This window comes from Archocentrus centrarchus, chromosome 19, assembly GCF_007364275.1.
Source record: "Archocentrus centrarchus isolate MPI-CPG fArcCen1 chromosome 19, fArcCen1, whole genome shotgun sequence".
Taxonomy (NCBI): Eukaryota; Metazoa; Chordata; class Actinopteri; order Cichliformes; family Cichlidae; genus Archocentrus; species Archocentrus centrarchus.
In genome coordinates this window covers 9,095,120-9,115,381 of record NC_044364.1, presented here as the reverse complement: position 1 = coordinate 9,115,381, position 20,262 = coordinate 9,095,120, and the positions used below count along the sequence as shown (strand labels likewise).

General features: G+C 40.8%; 1 protein-coding gene and 1 long non-coding RNA gene across 3 annotated transcripts; both read right to left on the bottom strand.

Moving 5' to 3' along the window:
- Positions 1-444: 444 nt before the first annotated feature.
- On the bottom strand, positions 445-8,996 carry LOC115798623 (leucine-rich repeat-containing protein 4B-like). Its single transcript, XM_030755533.1, has 3 exons — positions 8,667-8,996; positions 4,186-4,779; positions 445-4,068 (listed from the first exon to the last, which is right to left on the bottom strand). The coding sequence occupies exons 2-3, from the start codon at positions 4,426-4,428 to the stop codon at positions 2,095-2,097; spliced, it is 2,217 nt and encodes a 738-aa protein (XP_030611393.1). The 5' UTR covers positions 4,429-4,779; positions 8,667-8,996; the 3' UTR covers positions 445-2,094.
- Positions 8,997-13,891: 4,895 nt separating this feature from the next.
- Positions 13,892-17,288, bottom strand: LOC115798675 (uncharacterized). 2 transcript variants are annotated; one of them, XR_004021494.1, is made up of 5 exons: positions 17,218-17,288; positions 15,477-15,668; positions 15,209-15,381; positions 14,596-14,654; positions 13,892-14,269 (listed from the first exon to the last, which is right to left on the bottom strand). It is a non-coding gene; the product is annotated as an uncharacterized LOC115798675 (long non-coding RNA). The 2 variants fall into 2 exon arrangements; XR_004021493.1 differs by lacking the exon at positions 14,596-14,654.
- Positions 17,289-20,262: the final 2,974 nt, after the last annotated feature.

Below are 20,262 nucleotides of genomic sequence, written 5' to 3'. Positions count from 1 at the left end.
ATAAGTATGGGCTCATTGCTAATGACAAAATCCTTCCTTTGAATAGAAAACACCCCATATACAGTGTACAGCTTTGATTGACATTTTAAAACACTAGGTCTGAGGAGGGAAGGGGGTGCGAACACACACAGACACACACACACACACACACACACACACACACACACACACACGCACAAATCCCAGCAAAATCAGAGCTGCATTACAGTCAACTCTGATTTTGTATTGTCTCTGGAATAACTGCTCACTTGTCCAGTTTCCGCTCAATTGCAACAAACATTTTAGCTTCCCGTTTGATGAAATATATTGAAAATATATTACTTTTCCTTAATTGTCTGTTCACATTTCAAACTTTTTCAACTAAGAGAAGAAGAACTACCATGGGAGAAGACTAATTTCAGACAAAAGCGCCTTCGTTAAAGGATAAGATCTAAAAACATTCATATTGCAAAGCCAGAAGTGTAGCCCATGTATAGGAGAGTGACTAAAAGCCTGTCTGAATGTGTTAACAGAACTGACAGCACCTATCATTACCGGGATGACTAATGGCTTAACCACAAACCATACATTCAATCCAGGTTTAGCGCAGACAACTGCATAATGTCTCACCCTTCACGTACTGTATGTGGTTGCCATATTGACCCGCCACAACCCAATATATGATTGATTTATTTCACACGTAATGATACATGGCTAGACAACTGTACACATTATATCAAACTAACAAAAATAAAGAAATACATAGTTGAAACGCAAGAAGCGTAAATGGCATTTAACATATGAAAGTTACACTTTAAAAATGTGGATCTTACAATTGTCATACAACCAGACATTATTATTATTAATATACTGTACATTTCCTTTCATTCCAATCTTCTTAAGATGGATGTTCACTCCCTTCTTGAAAGCTGCTGCAGATAGATGTTGACTCATCCTTATGACAGCATTTTCATGATTATGGTAACCACGAGCAAGGAGATCATATCAAATTCCAGTCTAAAAGCAAATATCTGGCTACTGATCTGATTCAAATAACACATTGTCAACACTTTGATTTACCCTTACAGGCCTTTGCATTAGATTACCTTTTCGTGTTTGTTTTTTTACCATTATTTGATGCTGGCATTTAAGTATCAGAATTGTCAATTAAAATATCAAGAAGCTGGCTTTTACAAAATACATAATACACTCTCAGAACACAAAAGTTTGTAATGATTATTACTGAAACAACAGACAAAAGTTTGTCAAACAGAGATCTGCATTTACTGTAATACAACCTAAATGGACTTTATGCCACAAAGCCAATTCAAAGATTCACAATGAGTGTTGCAATTGAGCCCTTATGTTTCTGAGAAGTAGCCAAACTTAAAACATATCATAACAAACCTGCACTATCACCGCCCCTGATTATTCACAAAGAAACAAACTATACCAGCTTATACATCCACCCCAAAATATGTCTGCATCAGAGTCTGCAATGATACATATTTAGATGAAAATATATTTATATAATTTGTGGATTTTTCACAGTAGTTTGTACTGCACTGTACCCTTTTGTCCATCTATTTATGCCTACATAATTTTCACCTTGAGGGAGTCTTTTGAGTCACTTGAGAGAGAATGTGGCTCATGTTTTTTGAAGAAGAAAAATGTCTCTTGGATTTTATTCTGCAATATTTCTGGTCTTCAGTGTGGTAAGTGCTGTGCATGTCTTTCAACTTTGCTGGCCAACAATGGTTTGGGGACTGATTACTCTGAAAGGCTAGTTTTTTTTTTCCTATGAGAACACAGCTTGTAGAAACTGCAAAAAACATTTGCTTTGGCACAGATTTACATTGTAGCAATGTCCATTCCTTGATCTCCATGGCCATGATCGTTACTACAAACACAAGTGGGCCATTGTGGTAATCCTTGGCTCAGTACACTGTCACAGATAAGTCTATGTGTTTGTGTATTGCCATTTCAGTCTATCCTCTCTCCTAGTGTAACGTCAGTGCACTCTAGTGTCTTATCATTCGGCACATAAACCCAACATCAATTCCCTCTCTGTCGTCAACTCTCACTCGCTCTCACTCAGTACTCTCACTTTTGCTTTTAGATTTGAGTCTCTTGTACGTTTTCCTTCGAACTCCCCTTGAAAAGAAGAGGCTCCATTTGTGGATTCTGGCTTTGACCCATGAAACCCTTGATCGATCCATGTAAGCCGATGGTTGGCATGGGGAGAGACATAGGCAGTGGTGGGGACATCGAACTGGGGTTGGTGTTGGTGCCATTGCCTGATGTGGTGAGAAAGTTAGATGTGGAGATCGGGACTGAAGTACAGGAGATAGGGATATCTTGACCTTGCTGGTTCTTGTTACTGAGGATCCCACCGGGCCCCATCCCTTCAGAGCCAATGCTAAGACCCATCACGTTGTTGTTGAAATGATGTGTCTTGTAGTAATGGTTGAGCGTATCTGTACGACCAATGTTAGGAAGGTTGACTATCTCTGGATGATGTAGCCGTAGGGTTCCTTCTCCACCTGTGCCAGAATTAATTGTTGAACCGCCTGAGATGCCACTTCCTGCTCCGGCTCCTATCTCATCTTCTACATTCACAATTTCAATGGCTCTGGCTGGGCCATGGTGCTTATGTAGCTGGTGTTGCTTACGGAGTTTATAGAAGACCACCAGCATTACAGCTGCCATAAACGTAATGGCCACAAAGCAACCAATGATGATCTTAGTTGTTTTCATTACATCATCCAGGCCTGGAATGTTAGTTACATCCATTATGGACACAGTCACTGCACCTTCAAAACCTTTGTTCTTTTCTGGGTACAGTGAGGAGAGAGAAGAGAGTGAAGGCATTACAGTAACATCGGGTTGGGCAACGGTAGGATTCGGAACTATGAAGGTCTCGTTAATAAACTGTCTTGCTGAGTTCTCCTCCTCTCCTTTTGACTCCAATGTTTCCACAGTGACAGTAGTGAAATAACTATAGGTATTGCTGGGGTCTGAAGCAGATACATTGAGAACTGCGGATGCAGTGGTATTTCCAGCAGAGTTGGTTACCATGCAAGTGTACTGTCCTGTGTCTTGCATGGTCACATTTGTGAAGTTCAGTGTTCCGTCATGGAGCACTGAGATCCTAACTCGGTATGATCCGTGGGTCATCAGGGTGCCATTTGGAGTGAACCAGTTCACAGAGGTCATTGAGGTTCCAGTACGACATTTTAGCTCAGCAGCCATGCCTTCAGTGACGTTGAGGTCAGTGGGTGGCTCAACAATCACTGGGGCATAGCAGGTAAAGTGACTCTGGTCTAGTTCTCCAATATATTTGCCCTTTAGACCTGGGGGTGCATGGCAGCGAGCACAACAAGTGGTGTTGCTGGGAACTGTTTCTTTCAGCCACCAGCTGAGCCACAGAACATCACAGTTGCAAACCCAAGGGTTGTGATTGAGATGTACCCTCTCCAACTGGTGCAGAGGGGTGAAGAGGTCATGGGGCAGGGAATGCAGAGAATTGTGAGAGAGGTTGAGCTCCTCCAAGTTTTTGAGGTCATCAAAAGCATTGCGTTCAATGACCGACACTCTGGAGTGCATTAGCCACAGCTTGCGAAGTGACACTAGACCCTGGAAGGATCCTGGCCGAACTATCCCCAGCTGGTTCCCTGATAGCTCCAACTCCTCTAGTCGCACTAACGGGGTGAGGTTAGGTATGTCCTTCAAGCCACACATGCCAAGATTCAAGAAGCGCAAGTTTATCAGACCTTCAAAGGCAGCCTCTGAGATGTAATCCAGCTTCCTGAGTTCCCCTAGGTCAAGACGCCGTAAAGAGGGAACACGATGAAAGGCAAATGCCGGCAGCGTCTCGATTGGGTTGTTTCTTAGCCATAGTTCCCTTAGCTTACTTAGATACTCAAAAGCTAGGGTTGGTACCACTGTAAGACGGTTGTCAAAAAGCTCCAGTGTATTGAGGTTGGGAAGACCAATAAAAGCTCCCACCTCAATCTGTCGGATGTGGTTCTTGGAGAGCTGGAGGATTTCCAAATGCCGCAGATGCTTAAATGTGTCAGACTTGATCACCTAGTATGGAAACAAAAAAAGGGAGGCATGTTGTAGCAAAATTAGACTTAAAACCCTCAAAGTATATATCTTTAAAGTCTTTATGTGTGGTCCATTTGTAGATGACACCAAACTTACCTGAATTGAGTTCTCTTGTAGATTGAGGTATCTTGTGTTCTCTGAAATACTGTCAGGGATTTGATCTAAATTCTTCCTCGTACAGATGACACGGCTCGCCTGATTGGAGCAGGTGCAGGGGGTGGGGCATGGGGGTGCTGCCTCTGTCAGCTGAGGTCCATGGTTGTGAAACCACAACAAAAGTTGGACCAACCAGAGGAGGGGGAAAGGGGTACCTGGGCTGGTCACCATGACAACACGCATGGCAACTGAGTCATGACCCACCCCTATCACTAAGAAGTTGATAGGTCACCTCCAATCAAGGGACTTTAAGTGTTTATCTTGATGTTCATATTTAATGCTCTTATTCTCTCTTCAAGCAGCCACTTAAAAATTGAGGGGAAAAAGTGCAATGCTATATTAAAGACTTTATCAATAATAGATTCTTATTTTACTTTGCTCATTTCCTTGGCAATCAAAAACCAGGGCTTTCTCAATTTTTCATTTTAGAAAACTTTGTATTTTTGTTCCCATGACACTTATTAGAAGAGAAATCAAATTTGGGGGAGGATTTGGTTGTGAAAGTGTTGTCACGATGGAGGCTGTTGGTTCACACTGTAGGGGAAGAGACAAAAGAACAGAGAGGAAGGAGGTCAAGTGAGTGCACACTGCAGAAAGCTTTACGATACAAGCCTAGGACACACATTCAAGCACTTGCAGGGCTAAACTGAAATCTCAAAATATTACTATCTCCTCTGGAATAAGCTGGGTCTGGCTTTCTTTTCTAAAGAGGTGTCTCTCAAATTGTGGCCCGTGGTATAACCACTGAGTCAGCTGCCATTTTCTTCATAGGTTGAACCTAACATTGGGGTCACGGTCGGAAATGACCACAAAATTCTATAACTGCAAGTTGGGTCAGAAGTGCTGCAGCAGATCCATTAGGATGACAGTCTCATCATCCACTTTTTGATACTGGCATTCTTTAAGTCAAATACACACTGACAGAAGCAGACTCTCACATTTGCAAAGAATGCAAAGTGGCCGTATGCAGTTACAAGTGCATGTGGCCCTAAGGTTAATGCAGAGATTCATGCAATCCATCATAAAGCAGCAGCACAGTATTACAAATGAGATAACAAATGATGCCTGCATGCAGTAATTTGGCAATTAATACATGAAGGATTGATTATTGACTCTTGACATTTTACTGCAATGCACATGCGGTGTAAAATATGCAACGCTAAATCAGACAAGATTCCCCCAACAACTAAATTTGATGAACCAGACATGAATATGACAGCTAGTTTCTATAGAAAGAGGGGGGGAAATGGTGCAAATATGCTTTTCTGTTTTGTTGTAATTCCTGAATGCGTATTGTGTTTTTCAAAAGCCTTGTTTTGGTTAATCGAGTGTCACACACACATCTTGAAACAGAAATGGCTGCGAGCATCAGCAGACTCACTAAATTTAGAAATGCTTGGGCTGTTCCCCTCATAATGATTAGAAAGAGAAAGTGCTCATTGTTTTCTCAAGCACATAATTCTCGTCACTGTGACTCTAGCAGTCACAAGTCTGTGATGTCTGAAAACAAATGATAAAAGATCCTTGTTTCCTGTCACAAATATAAACACAATGTCACCTCTATCGATACTGTATTTAAAATAACTCTTGGATACATTTTCAAAAAAAGAATCTCTTATTACTGTAATAAACAGAGGTTTTTATGTTTTTTTTTAATGAAACAGCTCCATGGCAGTCCTTAGCATCTCCTCTCCTATGCAGCGACGATGCATGCGCCTAGAAACACTGTTGCTGTGGCAACCTGCTCACTCACCATCTTGTGTTTTTACTGTCCAGTGCCCTATTCCACATTACTGTTTAGCTGAGTTTGAACAACATTTTGTGTCCAAAATGGATAAACACCACCTTTGTTGTTGAAATCAAAATGAATTTAACTCAAAGCTTAAAGTTTATTCTTACCGTATTTGTTAATATGACACATTTTTTTTAAGAGAAGCCAAAGCTGAATTTTGGAATTCTGTTTACAGGAGAAAGAACAGGGTTGAACTTTAGCATAACAGCAGAGGGAACAGGTCTGCAATGAATCTTAATCTTCAAGGTCTGAGGATCAAGTCAGTATTGGTTATCATTTAAAACATACTTCAAAGAAGTTAAATCAGTTATTAAGAAAGATCATAAGGGAATGTATGCTAAAAATAGACTTTTTCAGATGCTTTGCACATCCCACTGACTCTCTCTCCCTGTCTCTTTCTCTCTCTTCGACACATGCCCACATCCATATCTACAACCATCGTAACTGTAACTGACACAAAGAAATAACAACACATCCATCCCTGATTAGCAAATAAATGTAGACGTGCGACTACAAATAAACCTAGATATTACTGTAAGCAACTCCTTTGCACCAGTCTTCATTATGGTGCTCTTTACACTGCTGTCCTTCCTTGAAGAGTCTCCCACTCATCCCCATCTAGCAGCTAATTATGCATTTCAATAATTTGACTGGCTCTCTTAGGCATCAGAATTGTATCTGATTCAGAGTAGAGGTCTGATAGTTGCAATGATTCATGAAAGCATCAAAGCAAAACATCATTAATATTCAGTCGGCCAAAGAAGTACCAGTGTTTCATACGCTGCTACTTCATTAAACACACAGTGAAGGTGGTGCTATTCCTTTCTTGTCCTCTTTTTTTACCTTTTAAATTGAGCAGTGTTCAAAATATGAGGATTGCATGAAATGTATTTCCAAAATTCCTCGAGCCACTTCCATGACACTTGAAATCTAGAAAGGTAATGTTGATTTTTTTTTTTTTTTTTGCCCCAATCATAAACATTTTTATCCTGCAAATGTACATTTTGATGGTGGAAATGCACATAGCCTTGTTTTTAAACTTGCTTTCGTCATTGCGTCACTGAAGGAAAGATGTATTTCCCCTTGAATAAAAACCCACCGGCACTTGTAATCAATAAGTTGTTTAATGCAGCATTTTTTCCCCCCCCTTAAGTACAGTTAAGCACTTGAGCTGCATTTATTCGTTGCATAAGTCACTAAATGAAATGGTGCAGTCAAATCACCACATTGTATTGTGAAGAACTGTATTGTGGGAGAGACCTTGAACCTGAAAGCATGCCTGTTGACCTGCAATCTTCAAGCTCTCCAAAACATGAGGGGCTCAAGAAGTACAGAATACACCATGATGTTCTTTGGTTTTAGAATATTACATCTGGGCTCATCTGATCCTGTCGCACTTGGCCTTCATCCTGATCCTTGTGCAAAATATGCTTTCTTGGGCTTTATGACTACATAACACTTTTCAAACCAATTTCGCTCTTTTTATTCTAGTCCTTTGTGTTCGTGTCAAGAGCAGATTGCGACCATGTAGATATTGATTATTTGATCAGGACTGAGAGAGCGCTCACTCGTGAAAAGACAAATTAGCTGAAAGCTGCTGACCAATTGCTACAAACCAATCACATCATCGCGAGTGCCTGATTGTATCAATGTCCTCCACTCCACAACCGTCATGAAGGTTTATGAAGACGCAAAAAAATGTGGTGGTGCTTTTTTCAAAAAAACACCAAGGCTCTGAGTTGCTTTCCCGTATACCAGCCCCAATTAGACCTCGTATTTACCGATGATCGAGATGAACACAAAGCGACACAGGTGCAGCAGGGCCAAGATCATCTACTGTAACTATGACAACACCAGATTGATTCAGGACGTGGGAATTGGGGTAGGATGGATGGGACGCATTTTACCAGTATGGATACATCAACCACTGTTAGAGAGAGAGAAAATTACAGGCAATTGTTTTCAACAACTGCAAGTTGTTTTTTGTTTTGTTTTTTGTTTTTTTTTTTTTTTTGTTTTTTTTTATTTGGTTGTTCGCCCCCAGTTTTACTGATCTTAACTCAAAAAGCCACAACTTGGCCATTTTACCCTGCAGTCGCAACCTCTGATCTGCAATCTCTCCTTATCATATAGCCTGTAGCATAATATCGCCTACAATTGAACAGAATGGCCTTATTCATCTATGCAGCTGCGCTCACTACGGCGCACCTTCTCGGGAACGCAATTGAAATTCTGAATAGGCCTAATTCTGCACATGCTGCATTACAAAATGGCTTTGCATCCATTCTCTGCTCGGGGTAATAACAACATGACTGCACGCAAAATAACCTTTAGATTCAGTGTTCACTGGAAAATAGTACCTCTGTAGATGTGTAATGCACAGGCTTACTTAAGGAAGCAATTTATTTTAATGCTTTTGCTCTACAGAACTAGCACAGATTTATTCCACTGACATCGACGCTGACTGTGTGCTCATGTTAATTATTTGCTTAAATCGTTATGCACCTCAGCCTTTGCTCATTTTTGGCATCTCATGACTGTTTTCAGCATCACTGTCGATTAGGTAACAAATGTAATAATTACGCCAGCCATTTCAGTCCCTTCTACCTGTACAACCAAAATAGCCTACCTTAATGTTTCGGCGGCTGCGGCGTGAGGTCGATGTTTTCTCTCCTCTCCGATCGTCAGTTTTCCAACCTCGCTATCAGTCTCTCCTTTTCTCTTCCCTAAATTGATTCGCTTGTTTCCACGGCTGTGAGCTGGCTCTTGTTCTTGTAGGCTAGATCCGCAGCGCCAACGCAACGCGGGGGGCTACAGTGATGGCAGGTTAAAGATGAACACAATCCACACACGCGTGCGCGCAGGGGGAAAAAAAAACAGAGATCAAATTCAGGATCGCTGAGGAAAAATGGTGTTATAATTATCACATGGAGGAACGAGGTCGGGGACGAGTGCATCGATGCGCCTTATCCTTGGAGAGGAACGCAGGCAGCAAACGCGACGGCGCCCGCTGGGCAGAGCAGTTTGCGTCCAGCATAAGCGGCTCTTTACGCACATTCCGTATGTTTCAGTCTGAATCCTACTAAGACAGCATTAGGAGAAGACACGAAGGAGCACCGACCCGTGGATGTGGCTGCGTTCTTTAGATGATTCAGTGCATTAAAGTGACCGTTCAGAGCAAGACGCTGAATCAAAATATTTCATGCGTTTGTTTTCCGCAGGTTTTTCTGCTTCACATCCTTGATGAAACTTGAGCTCTGGGCATGTAATGAGTAGCTGTGTAGTCACATATTTATTAATATGACTCAGCAGCACTGTATGATCAGGAGGATGACCTGAGTCAGTGCGTTTCTCCCTATGAAGTGAGATATTACGCATTTTGATTAGTTTTTGTCACCATCTCATGGGCAATTTGTTTTTTAAAATCACAAGCCACCAAATATTTGCAGGAAGAAACATTTCTGATCCACTGAAAGAGTTTTGTAGACATAATAATGTCAATATTCATAATGAATTCCCACTGCTAGCAAGTGCATTTTTGGTAATGGCCACCTAAGATTATATTTAGCAAATCAGTGAGGCCTACTTTCTGCAGGCTGTGCAAATGAGTGTTTACTCCAACCTCCAACCCTTCCTCTTCCCTCAAAAAGCTTAACACATGAACTTGTTAGAGTTGAGCTGTAAATAAGGGAGCCACCAACACTATTACTTGCTGTCAGCACCCAAAAATGTAATGCACATACACTGCAGCCCTCTGATGTTCTTGCATATGACATAAACCATACTTCTGAACCTTGCAAATATGCATTTCAAATATTTTGTAAGCATGTTTCTAATTCAGTTGGCTACCAATCGCTATGCTGCATTTTACAATTAGTAAATTGAGAACAATACCAGCAAGTAAGTAGCCAATTAAAGAGATGCTAGTTTATTAGTGACTTCCCTATATTGATCTTTGTCATGCACTTGTCCACATGTGTCAGAAGTGCAAGAGAAGAGAAGCAGCTTTACAACTACCAAAGACTAGTTTGTGGGTAAAAATAAATCTCAGTACATCCTTTGCGCTATCTCAGCTCACACTAAAGGTCAAAGGACAGAAAAGGCCAGTGATGCTTCAGAAAGACCCCCGAGATATATGCACTCTCTCCTTCCCTTCTTTTCTCTCCTTCCTTCCCTCCCTCACCCTCTCCCTTGGTCCTACCCCCTCCCTGTCAGTGAATGCCGTAGTGAGCATTGTTCACAACCACTAGCTTTTGCTGAAAGCTGCACAGCAATGAGGTCTCTGTGCCTTTTGCCTCTCTCTTCCTCTACCCTCCCCCTCCTCTGGCTCTCTCTCTCTCTCCCACCCATCTACCTCTCTCTCCTTCCTTCTCTTTCTCACTCTATCTCGCTCCCTCTATTAAATTTCCAGTCACACAGTGGTGCAGAGGATATTCCTCCTTTCCCTCTTTCTTCCTCTTCCCTCATTCCCTCTCATTCATGTTAAAATCTTAGCCCATATTCCGTCTCTCATCCAACCCTGGCCGCCTTTCAGTGCTTTTCTGCCACTCTCGTCTCCTCTCTCAGTACATCTTTTTGCCTTCCACCCCCCCGCACCATTTAAAATGATTCCATGCCGCCCATGCCAAACCCACCCTGTGCCTTTGCTCTCCTTCCTTCCCCCCTCTTTCCACTCTATGTCCTCACTGTGTCATTGCACATTGAATCTGATATTCCCCTTATGCATGTATAGTACGCTTGTGTGTGCGCAGGCACCCTTGAGCGTGTGTGTAGGAGCGATGGAGTGGAGGGAGGGAGAAGGACATGCATTTGTGCACAGTAAATGAACAAACACTCATTGCTGTATTGCTTGTGTCATCAGTACAGGAAGGCTCTCGGACTAGAAATACAGCGGAGAGAGCTAATCCCACTATCCAGAAGACAAGTGCATGGCAGTTCCAATACAACCCAAACCCCATAAACTCTTAATGCTGTGTTAGGAGCCACAGGGGAGGAGAAAGGGAGGGCGAAGAGGATTTGGCAGCAACATGCTACTGCCAAGACATATGTGGCATGCTGATAGCACTAGAGAGGTGCAGCTCACACTGTGTAGAAGCGTTGGAGGGGTGCTGATACACATCAGTCACTTCTATCGTTTTAGGAGCGACAGGCCTCACCACTCTGGAAGTGGGTGACTGAGTGATTGCACGTAGTTCAAAGCAGAGATTAAAAATGTAGCTAATTGTTGGAGCAGCGCCTCTGACGTTTGATTCAGTCAGAGCACATGGGTGATCTGTTTAGTGGCCCCACAGCATTCGAAGTGAAATGTTGAACCGAGTTATGTTTCAGTTATTTTTAGAAATGTAACTGAAAAAAATAAGTTGAGTTGGTGCTCATTGCCATTTGGTGCAAGAGAATAAGAAAGATACCAGAGTTTCGACTTATTCATGGTGACATCCGTGTGTGTGTGTGTGTGTGTGTGTGTTAGAAAGGGAGAGAAAATTGAGAGAAAAATCCTGGTGTCACAGTATCTTAGCAACTGCCTCCATCTCCTTGGAGACAAGAAGTGACATCACTTCCTGTCTCCGAGAACTCACTTTTGGTTTGTACACAGTGTGTTTGTGCATACGATTTTGAGGACTCGGATGTGTGCTGGCATGCTGCCATATTCGTATGCAGATGCGGGCCTGCGGTACGTGCGCTAATCCAAAGAGGAAGTAATCCACTGTTTCACTGAGGATGAGAAGATTAACTGAAAGAGGAAAGTTAAAGTTATGTGTTTGTTTTCCAGCTATTGCTTTATAAATTTCAGCGGAAAATGGTGAAGTAGAAACATCAAGATGGACACTAAGAAAACCTTTAGCTCCAAATATTTGTTTTATTCGTTCACTTTCAATTTATTTTCTTCCCTGTACATAATTTGTACCCCATGTAAGATTGTTTTATTTCATCTTTTTGCTTAAAAAATGTCATCAATATTTTGTTAAATGTTTGTATTTTCTTTATTTCTTTTGTCTATTTTACCTCTGCAGCTAAGATTCCATGTTTATGCAATCAAGTTTGCCAGTTTCTCAAAAGTCTGCTGTTGATATAGGTTTCCTAAATAACCGCTGAGCTCAACACAGAGAAAACATCATCTTCACATGCCATCTTGTGAGCAATGGAGTGTAGTGCAGTCACCTTTGATTATAAGCTGTTATTTCCTGTAAGGAGTTTAGCAGCATATTTTTTGGATTACATTTCATGTGCATGATTCACAGTTAAAAAAAAAAAACAGAAGATAATTTTTCATGTGTGGCCTTGGGGTTGACCCTCAGTACATACAGTGAAAGCTCTTTTAGGCCCATTCCTCTTCTCTTTTGGGGGTGGGGGGTGGACTGCAAAAAATATTGAAATACAGCAGAAAGTGGAGTAATAGGCTTCCATGAAATCTGCTTGCGCAATCCAGCCATACCTCACTTGCAAAAAGCAGGCACATTATCAGATGCTGCACGCACTGCCAATTCCTACCGATAGGTGGTGGTAGAGTCCGTGTTTTAGTTTGTCACTGCTGTTTCATGTACACAGTACCATAACATTTCACACACTGAAAGATGTGTCTTTGCAGTCAGATAGTATATTGCAGGATGCATGGCATAGAAAAGCCTGAGGAAAGTCTAAAGAGTTAAGTCAAATCAATTTGGGATCAGGACTGTAAAATGCTAAAAATGCAAAAACGACACTGAATTAAACTGCCAAGAAAGATCATGACATAAACTACACACCTTGCCAAAAATCTGGGTCAATACATGAGAGAATACCGAGCTTTCACCTTCAACGAGCAGGTTATTACTATGCAAGGGCCCTGTGAATCAACAAAGTCAGCAACACACAAAGTCTGACCATCAAACAGATCAGCATATGATTTACAAGATATCCCAGGAGATATCAGTGTCCAAGCTGGTGCCTCAGCAAGTCATTCTTATTCCGCTACACGTCTTTGTCATTAAAGATTCCTCAGTAAAAGGGAAGAGCAAAGGGGAAGTTAAGGCCGCAAAGTCACTGCTACAGAAACCTAGGGCAGACAGGCAGACATTTATACACGCAATGCAACCTGGACTTTTCCAGACATTACACAACACACATGAGAATACATGCGTCTGTCTTTCCCTGCCAGCTCCTCGGGCTTTGACTGATGTAGGAAGGGGTGATGGTGTCTTGAATTCACAGCCAGCAAGCGATTGTCTTGTCAGTGTGAGAAAAGTGCCATACAATATTGTTTTGAAGTCAACACTACAGCAAACAGAACAAGGAAATAAATAGTGTGTGCACGTTGGGTGATTTTCTTTTGTAGTTTTGTGGATAAATAACATTAAAAGCAGTTTCAATCAATTAGTACTAAAAGGTGTAAACTCACATTTCCAGTCCAGCCTTAAATCCTACAAATTGAAGCTGTTGAAAATACTGCGACAGTTCGAATCAATCATTGCAGTATATACTAATGGTTCAAAGGGGATGAATCAGGCTGGCTTGTCTTTACCTCACCACTACAGATTTCATTTATAAATCTCAATACTAACTGAATGGATTAGGTTAAAAAATTTTAATTTAGCTACTAATGTTAACATGCCTCACTAATATGTCGATGAAATAATTCATGCTAAACATTCATCAAGCACTTTGACATGATCTTTTTGGACATACTACCATACTGAAGTTAGCTTTAGCTTAAAGCTAAAGCAGTGTGTGAGGAAGTCTGATGACCGATAACAGAATCAGTTTAACTGCAGGAGCTTGGACTCTGCAGCTCCACCTCTGCTCACCTGGTTTTTGTGCAAAATTGTGCAAAATCACAGGACTGCAGAACAGAAGTTTCAAAAAGAAATAAGCCCAGATCACAAACCTGCTTTATTGTGCAATTACAATTGTACATACAATGCCATCGTGTAATACATTTGAATGAGCATTATAAGCATTAATAAGCATATATTCATGGAACTCAACAGTGAAATTGCAAGTAAAACACAAAGAACGAGTCATGAGTACGCTGCCTGATGTTGTTTAGTAACAAAGATGGAAAACCATCACAGGAAAGAAAATGGGCAAATAATGTGCAATCAAATTCATGTAAATTCATTAAAAATATAGAGCAACCTGATGAAGTTCAGATGGAGTTTTTCATTTTTATGCGGACCTTTTTCTTTAATTTTTACTTTTAGTCTTGGGCCTTTTTTTTCCTGTACTAATTTTAATGGGTCTTGGTGGGAGACTCAGCTGCAAAAAAAAAGAAAAGAAAAATGTCATTAAGATTATACAGATATATAAAGATATATTAAAGGAACTATATGGAGACATTTCCACTTTTGCCTGTGTGAACAAACAAACTGCCCGCTTACTTGCAAAGAGCAGGTGTGGAAATGCCATTAAATAGTGTACTGGATACTGGCTACTGATTACGTTTGACCTGTGAAAGTGATGTCATCAAAGTACGCTTCCTTGTGTTGGCTTCATGGGGTACAGCTTTGGCTCATTGGAATTGCAATTAGAGAGAATGATATTCGATGGGTTCTTTGTGACACAAAAAGTGAGAACAAACCTACATGTGTAAAACTAATGCAATCCATGTTTGTGAGAATCTGTGCATCCTTCATCGATCCGGCTTTTCAAAGGGATGCGGGGGTCATAGGGAAAAACAAAATCTTTCTCAACTTATTTTGATAGCTCACAGAACACAGCAAAAGGCTTTACATACTATATTATAAAACATTAACAAAACAAAGTCAAGCTTCTACTAAATACTTCTACTACTAATATTTTTTTATATTGGAAGACAGATGATTGGTCCAAGGGCCTAAAATCTAAGGTCCTTATATGTGTCTGACTATTAATATATGTTTAAATGTTCTGCATGCTGAATGTAAACAAATGAGAGGGGAACTGAATTTTGTTTTGCTAATATCCTTTTAACTAAAGTAAAACTACACAAAAATATATATATATATATTTGTAAAAGGACCCTCTCACTTATGACAACTCTGTCATAAGATGTCATAAGATGCTTACACTGATGCTTCCAGTTCTTATCCTCTATTAACAGGACTAAATCTTTATAGTTCATCTTAGCCTTGAAACTGTATAGTTAAATTTAATTGTGTGTCAAGGTAACAATGCTTACCATATACTAACACTAGAAGACATAACTTGCATAATTACCTCTTTGTAGACCGTCTTCTTTGCCTCACTGTTGCAAGGGCAAGAAAGAAGTCCTTTCTTCTCAAAAAACAAACAGCTCACAACAAGTTTTCCGTCCATCTCTCGGTTATTTGGCACAGTGTAGTTCGGGTCGTAGGTGTGATGCAAGGCCACCACAATCACCTTTTTACTTTCTTTGTGACAGACAGACAATATGAGTGATAGCTTGCAGAGAAAAATACAAAAGAACAAAACATTTCATCATATATTTTGGTTTGAGCATGTTTACCTGGGGCATTAGATAAAGCTGAATTTATGTCGGTCTCAAAACGGCTGACAATGGGACAGAAGACAATAATCGCATCACTCTCTTCAGGCTTTTCCACTATTTTTGCTCCATGTGCTTTGAGTCTTTGAAGAAATGTTTTATCCGACTCAAAGGTTTTTCCATCAACATATGAAAAAATCTTTTTCATTTCTCCTGAAAAATAAATAAATAGCATCAATTTTAGATTTGACATGACGCTGCTGTTCTGGTCTATGATCCTGGAGATCTTGAAACCTCAAAATACATACACTTAAATGTATCAGTTCAATCATTTTGATTGCTTTTTCTGATTTCAAGAGAAAATCCCGTAAAGGCACATTCTTCACAAGTAAGCTACCCAGCAGGAAAAGCAACATGGCACACACATCTCTTTGTCTGGGAATACCAAGGTGTTTGAATTGCAAAGTGTTTATTTTTATGGGGATTCCATCTTTTGACACCTTTGTTTAAAAGTACTTTTCTTGCAACCACCTTCTTCTATTAATAATAATAACTCTAAAGTATTTGGTCAGGTTAAATAGTACTGTGCAAAAGTGTTAAGCCACCTCTCATTTCTTTATATTTTTCTATCCAAATATGCTTTTACTTCTAACTTAGACCGTGCGTTATGCAGTGGCAGTGTATTTGGGATCATTATCACTGTGAAAATGAACAAGTCAGATGCTTTCCAGAAGGTATTTTATGATATCTGACAGTACATTTCTATGCTCAGAATTTCATCAATTTTGACAAGATCCCAAGCACCACTGACTGAAAGGCAACCCTAAACCATGACAGAACCTCCACTGTGTTTTACGGGTGGCTGTAGACACACACTGTTGTAACTCTCTCCTGGCCTCCTCTGTAAATGTTGACACTTTGAACCAAAAATGTCAAATTTGGATTCATTGCTCTATCAGACCTGTTACCACTGATTTTCAGTCCAGTTCTTGAGTAACTTGGCATAACTCAGTCTTTTCTCTCCATTTCCCTTCCTTAAGAATGGCTTCTTGGCGGCCACCCTTCCCATGAGACCATTTCTGATGAGGCTGCAGTGAACAGTAGATGAATCAGCTGAAGGGCCAGATGCCTCTCTCAGGTCCTGTGTCAGGTCTTTGCTGGATTTGTCCCGTTTTCCTCAAAAATCTTAAAGACACACTGCACAGTATGCTGCCATATGACAAGTTGAATGCTATTTTATGCCTGTCAAACTCTGTTATCTTTGGAATTTTTCATAGATTTAACATTAAAAAATCGCAACAAATAATTTAAAATCGGTTCTTTGCTAAGTTGTCTGTTATGTGTAGGCACAACATCGGTTCACCCTTGAGTTAAAGTCCCCTTTTATATTTAATGAATGATTCTTAGGTCAGTGTTAAGTGGCTTAGCAAACGAAAACACGTCCTTCAGAAAAGGGTCAGCTACAAGGACTGGATTTGAAAAACAGGTAATTCAAAAGAAAACCTTTGGAAGACCTTCGGAATGTCTGCAGAACTATTGCTCAAGACAACTTAAAAATATATAAGAAACTCCGAGTCTTTGGAAGCAAAATATAAAGAAATGAGAGGCGGTGCAAGACTTTTGCACAGTGCTGTAGTTTCACACTTTTTCAAATCTGTTCGATAAAACCATGTATTCCCTTTGGTTGTTGTAGCTTATTTGTGAGTAGAATGTATCCTTATATTTAAAAGAGTGTTAGCATATACAGTTAAAGTCTACTTACTGTTTTAATGTTGATGTTGTTCTTCCGGTCTCTACGAGTCTCTGCTATGAACGCTGAGTCTTGGTTTCGCTTTCACTTAAGTTCTTATCTGTAATAACACACTTTGCCTTCAATGCCTGAATCTGACCGGCAGGTGGCAGTATTGTGACATTGCTGGCCATTCTTTCCAGGAAGTTGTTGCTATACAGTAATCCCTATAAATTTGACAGCTGAAGAAATCTGAAAGTTCTTTTCAAACCGTGTAATTCAGTTAAAGATGGCTTGTTTCTCCTCTTAACTCAATCATAATACACTTAATGAGACTATGTTATGAAAGAAGGGAATTTGAAGACACAAAATTACCTGACCAGCTACACTGTATGATGAGACTCACTATCTACACTATATTGCCAAAAGTATTTGCTCATATGCTTTCACACACATATGAACGTGAGTGACATCCCATTCTTAATCCATAGGGTTTAACACGATGTCGACCCACCCTTATAACAGCTTCAATTCTTTTGGGAAGGCTTTCCACAATGTATATGAGTGCGTTTATGGGAATTTTTGACAATTTTTGCAGCATTTGTGAGGTCAGACACTGATGTTGGTTTGAAGGCCTGGCTCACTGTCTCCATTCTAATTCATCCTAAAGGTCTGTCGGGTTGAGGTCAGGACTCTGTGCAGGCCAGTCAAGTTCTTCCACACCAAACTCACTCATCCATGTCTTTATGGACCTTGCTTTGTGCACTGGTGTGCATTCATGTTGGAACAGGAAGGGGCCATCCCCAAACTGTTCCCACAAAGTTGGGAGCATGAAATAATGCCCCCTCCACCAAACTTTACACTTGGCACAATGCAGTCAGACAAGTACTGTTCTCCTGGCAACCACCAGACCCAGACTCATCCATCAGATTGCCAGACGGAGATGCATGATTCATCACTCCAGAGAATGCGTCTCCACTGCTCTAGAGCCCAGTGGCAGCATGCTTTACACTACTGCATCCGTTGCTTTGCATTAGCTTGGATGCAACTGCTCGGCCATGGAAACCCATTCCATGAAGCTCTCTACACAAGTTCTTGAGCTAACCTGAAGGCCACATCAAGTCTGGAGGTCTGTAGCGATTGATTCTGCAGAAAGTTGATGACCTCTGTGCACTATGCACCTCAGCATCTTCTCACCCCTCTCTGTGATTTTACGTGAGCTACCACTTCACGGCCTAGTTGTTATTGTTCCCAATCACTTCCACTTTGCTATAATACCAGTAACAGTTGTCTGTGGAATATTTAGTAGTGAGGTTCATGACTGGACTTGTTGCACAGGTAGCATCCTATCATGGTACCACGCTGGAATTCACTGAGCTTCTGAGGGCAACCCATTCTTTCACAAATGTTTGTTGAAGTGGTCTGCATGCCTAGGTGCTTGGTTTTATACACCTGTGGCCATGGAAGTGATTGGAACACCGGCATTCAATGATTCAGATGGGTGAGTGAATACTTTTGGCAATATAGTGTATCTGGAATCAGTGCTTCTGCTCTGTTCATATTGACTAGTTGCATTTCTGAAGTCAGGAATAAATCATTCCTTTCAAGCTATATTTTAAAAAAATCAGTGTTAATTGGCATTCTGATATACAAGCAACACTGTGTGACTGCATGTTTGTCACTTAACAAAACAGTTCTGTGTGTGCACTTTTTTCTAGAGGGGTGTGAACGGAAACTGTGGGAGTGATTCTTCATCCATCTGTAATGTAAAGTTGTCTGGCTCATCTGTATCGGCCCCCAGTGTCTGATCGGAGTCAAGACAAGCTGACGAGCCCTCCCTCCAGGCTTTGCTTGAACCTGACAAATGAGCCGTGCTGCTGATGGAGTGAGTGGTCATTGCCACCCGTATTCAGTGAGCTCCCAAAGACAATGAAACATTTAAAGAAATATGTTGAGCATTTACAGACACATTAATCATTCCCCAAAGTCAGATCATGATTCATGCTGTCATGCTCGACATCCCCAACCTTCTCTCTGAAATTTGAAACCTGAATATGAGTCTTAGTTAAACTGAAAGGCTTAGAAGGGAAAAAGTCTCACTTTTAAATTTGCTCCTGGAAACGCTGGGTGGTATCTCATATTTTTTTTTTCCTGCAAAAACAGCTCTGAATAAATTGTTCCACATTGCATTTCTGTGATAGTTTATGTCAGTCCCGAAAAGGTTGCATCCTCTTCTGTAACAAGCTAAAACAAGATAAGCAGTACATTCAGTAAATGAGACTAGACTAAACTGATTTTAGTCAACAATATTTTTGATTGTTGCACTGAAAAGTCAAGCTGTGCACACAGCAGAGGTGATTATAACATTTAATCACCGTGCCCCATCGCTGATCTTAGCAGGCTTCTCGCCCTGAGGTTTGATTTACCCGCCCTCTTCCTGAGGAAAAATCTCATTCACTAGACGAATTGCTGAGCGGGTCTCTCCAACCAGCCCCTATAAATCATTCTTTAATCAGAGGCCTCTCAGATTGGGCGCAGACACCCGCAGGAGCACCACTGTGACACCTCAACTCCTCCCCATGCGTCTCTGCAGTCCTGGGAGCTTTTATCCTCTTCTTTTTTCACTGCGAGCTTGTCTGCATTCATTTCAGTCATCAGGAAGTGGATGGCCACACAGCGATGCCCTAACAGCTCCTTCGGCTACAAGAAGAGGGAGGTCTAACAAGACCAGGAATAAGACTACTGGTTTTTGAGGCGGCAAAAAAAAAACAAAGAGTAAAGTGGGCAACTATTGCAGCAGGCTAGAGAAATTCTGTGGCTAAAGAAGCTCCAGTCTAACAATGTGTGGGTCAGCCAGGTTCTGCTCATTTAAGGAAATATTTAATTGGGAATGCAGCACAAAAGCTCAGCTGACATTATATGTTGGATCCTGCTTAATTAGATGAATGAAGGTCAAAATCGTTACAAGACATCAGTTATTTTTATTTGGTAATTAGTTTTTATGTTGCATATTACTTCATTAAATTAAAACACCACACCGTATGCCTTGGGCATGTTGATATCTGACAAGCACAGCGT

Bases quoted from the DNA above. Each gene is read 5' to 3' on its own strand.
- LOC115798623 (XM_030755533.1), bottom strand. From the start codon at position 4,428: ATGCGTGTTGTCATGGTGACCAGCCCAGGTACCCCTTTCCCCCTCCTC. The intron at 4,069-4,185 runs GTAAGTTTGGTG...TTTCCATACTAG, and splicing joins TACAAGAGAACTCAATTCAG to GTGATCAAGTCTGACACATT.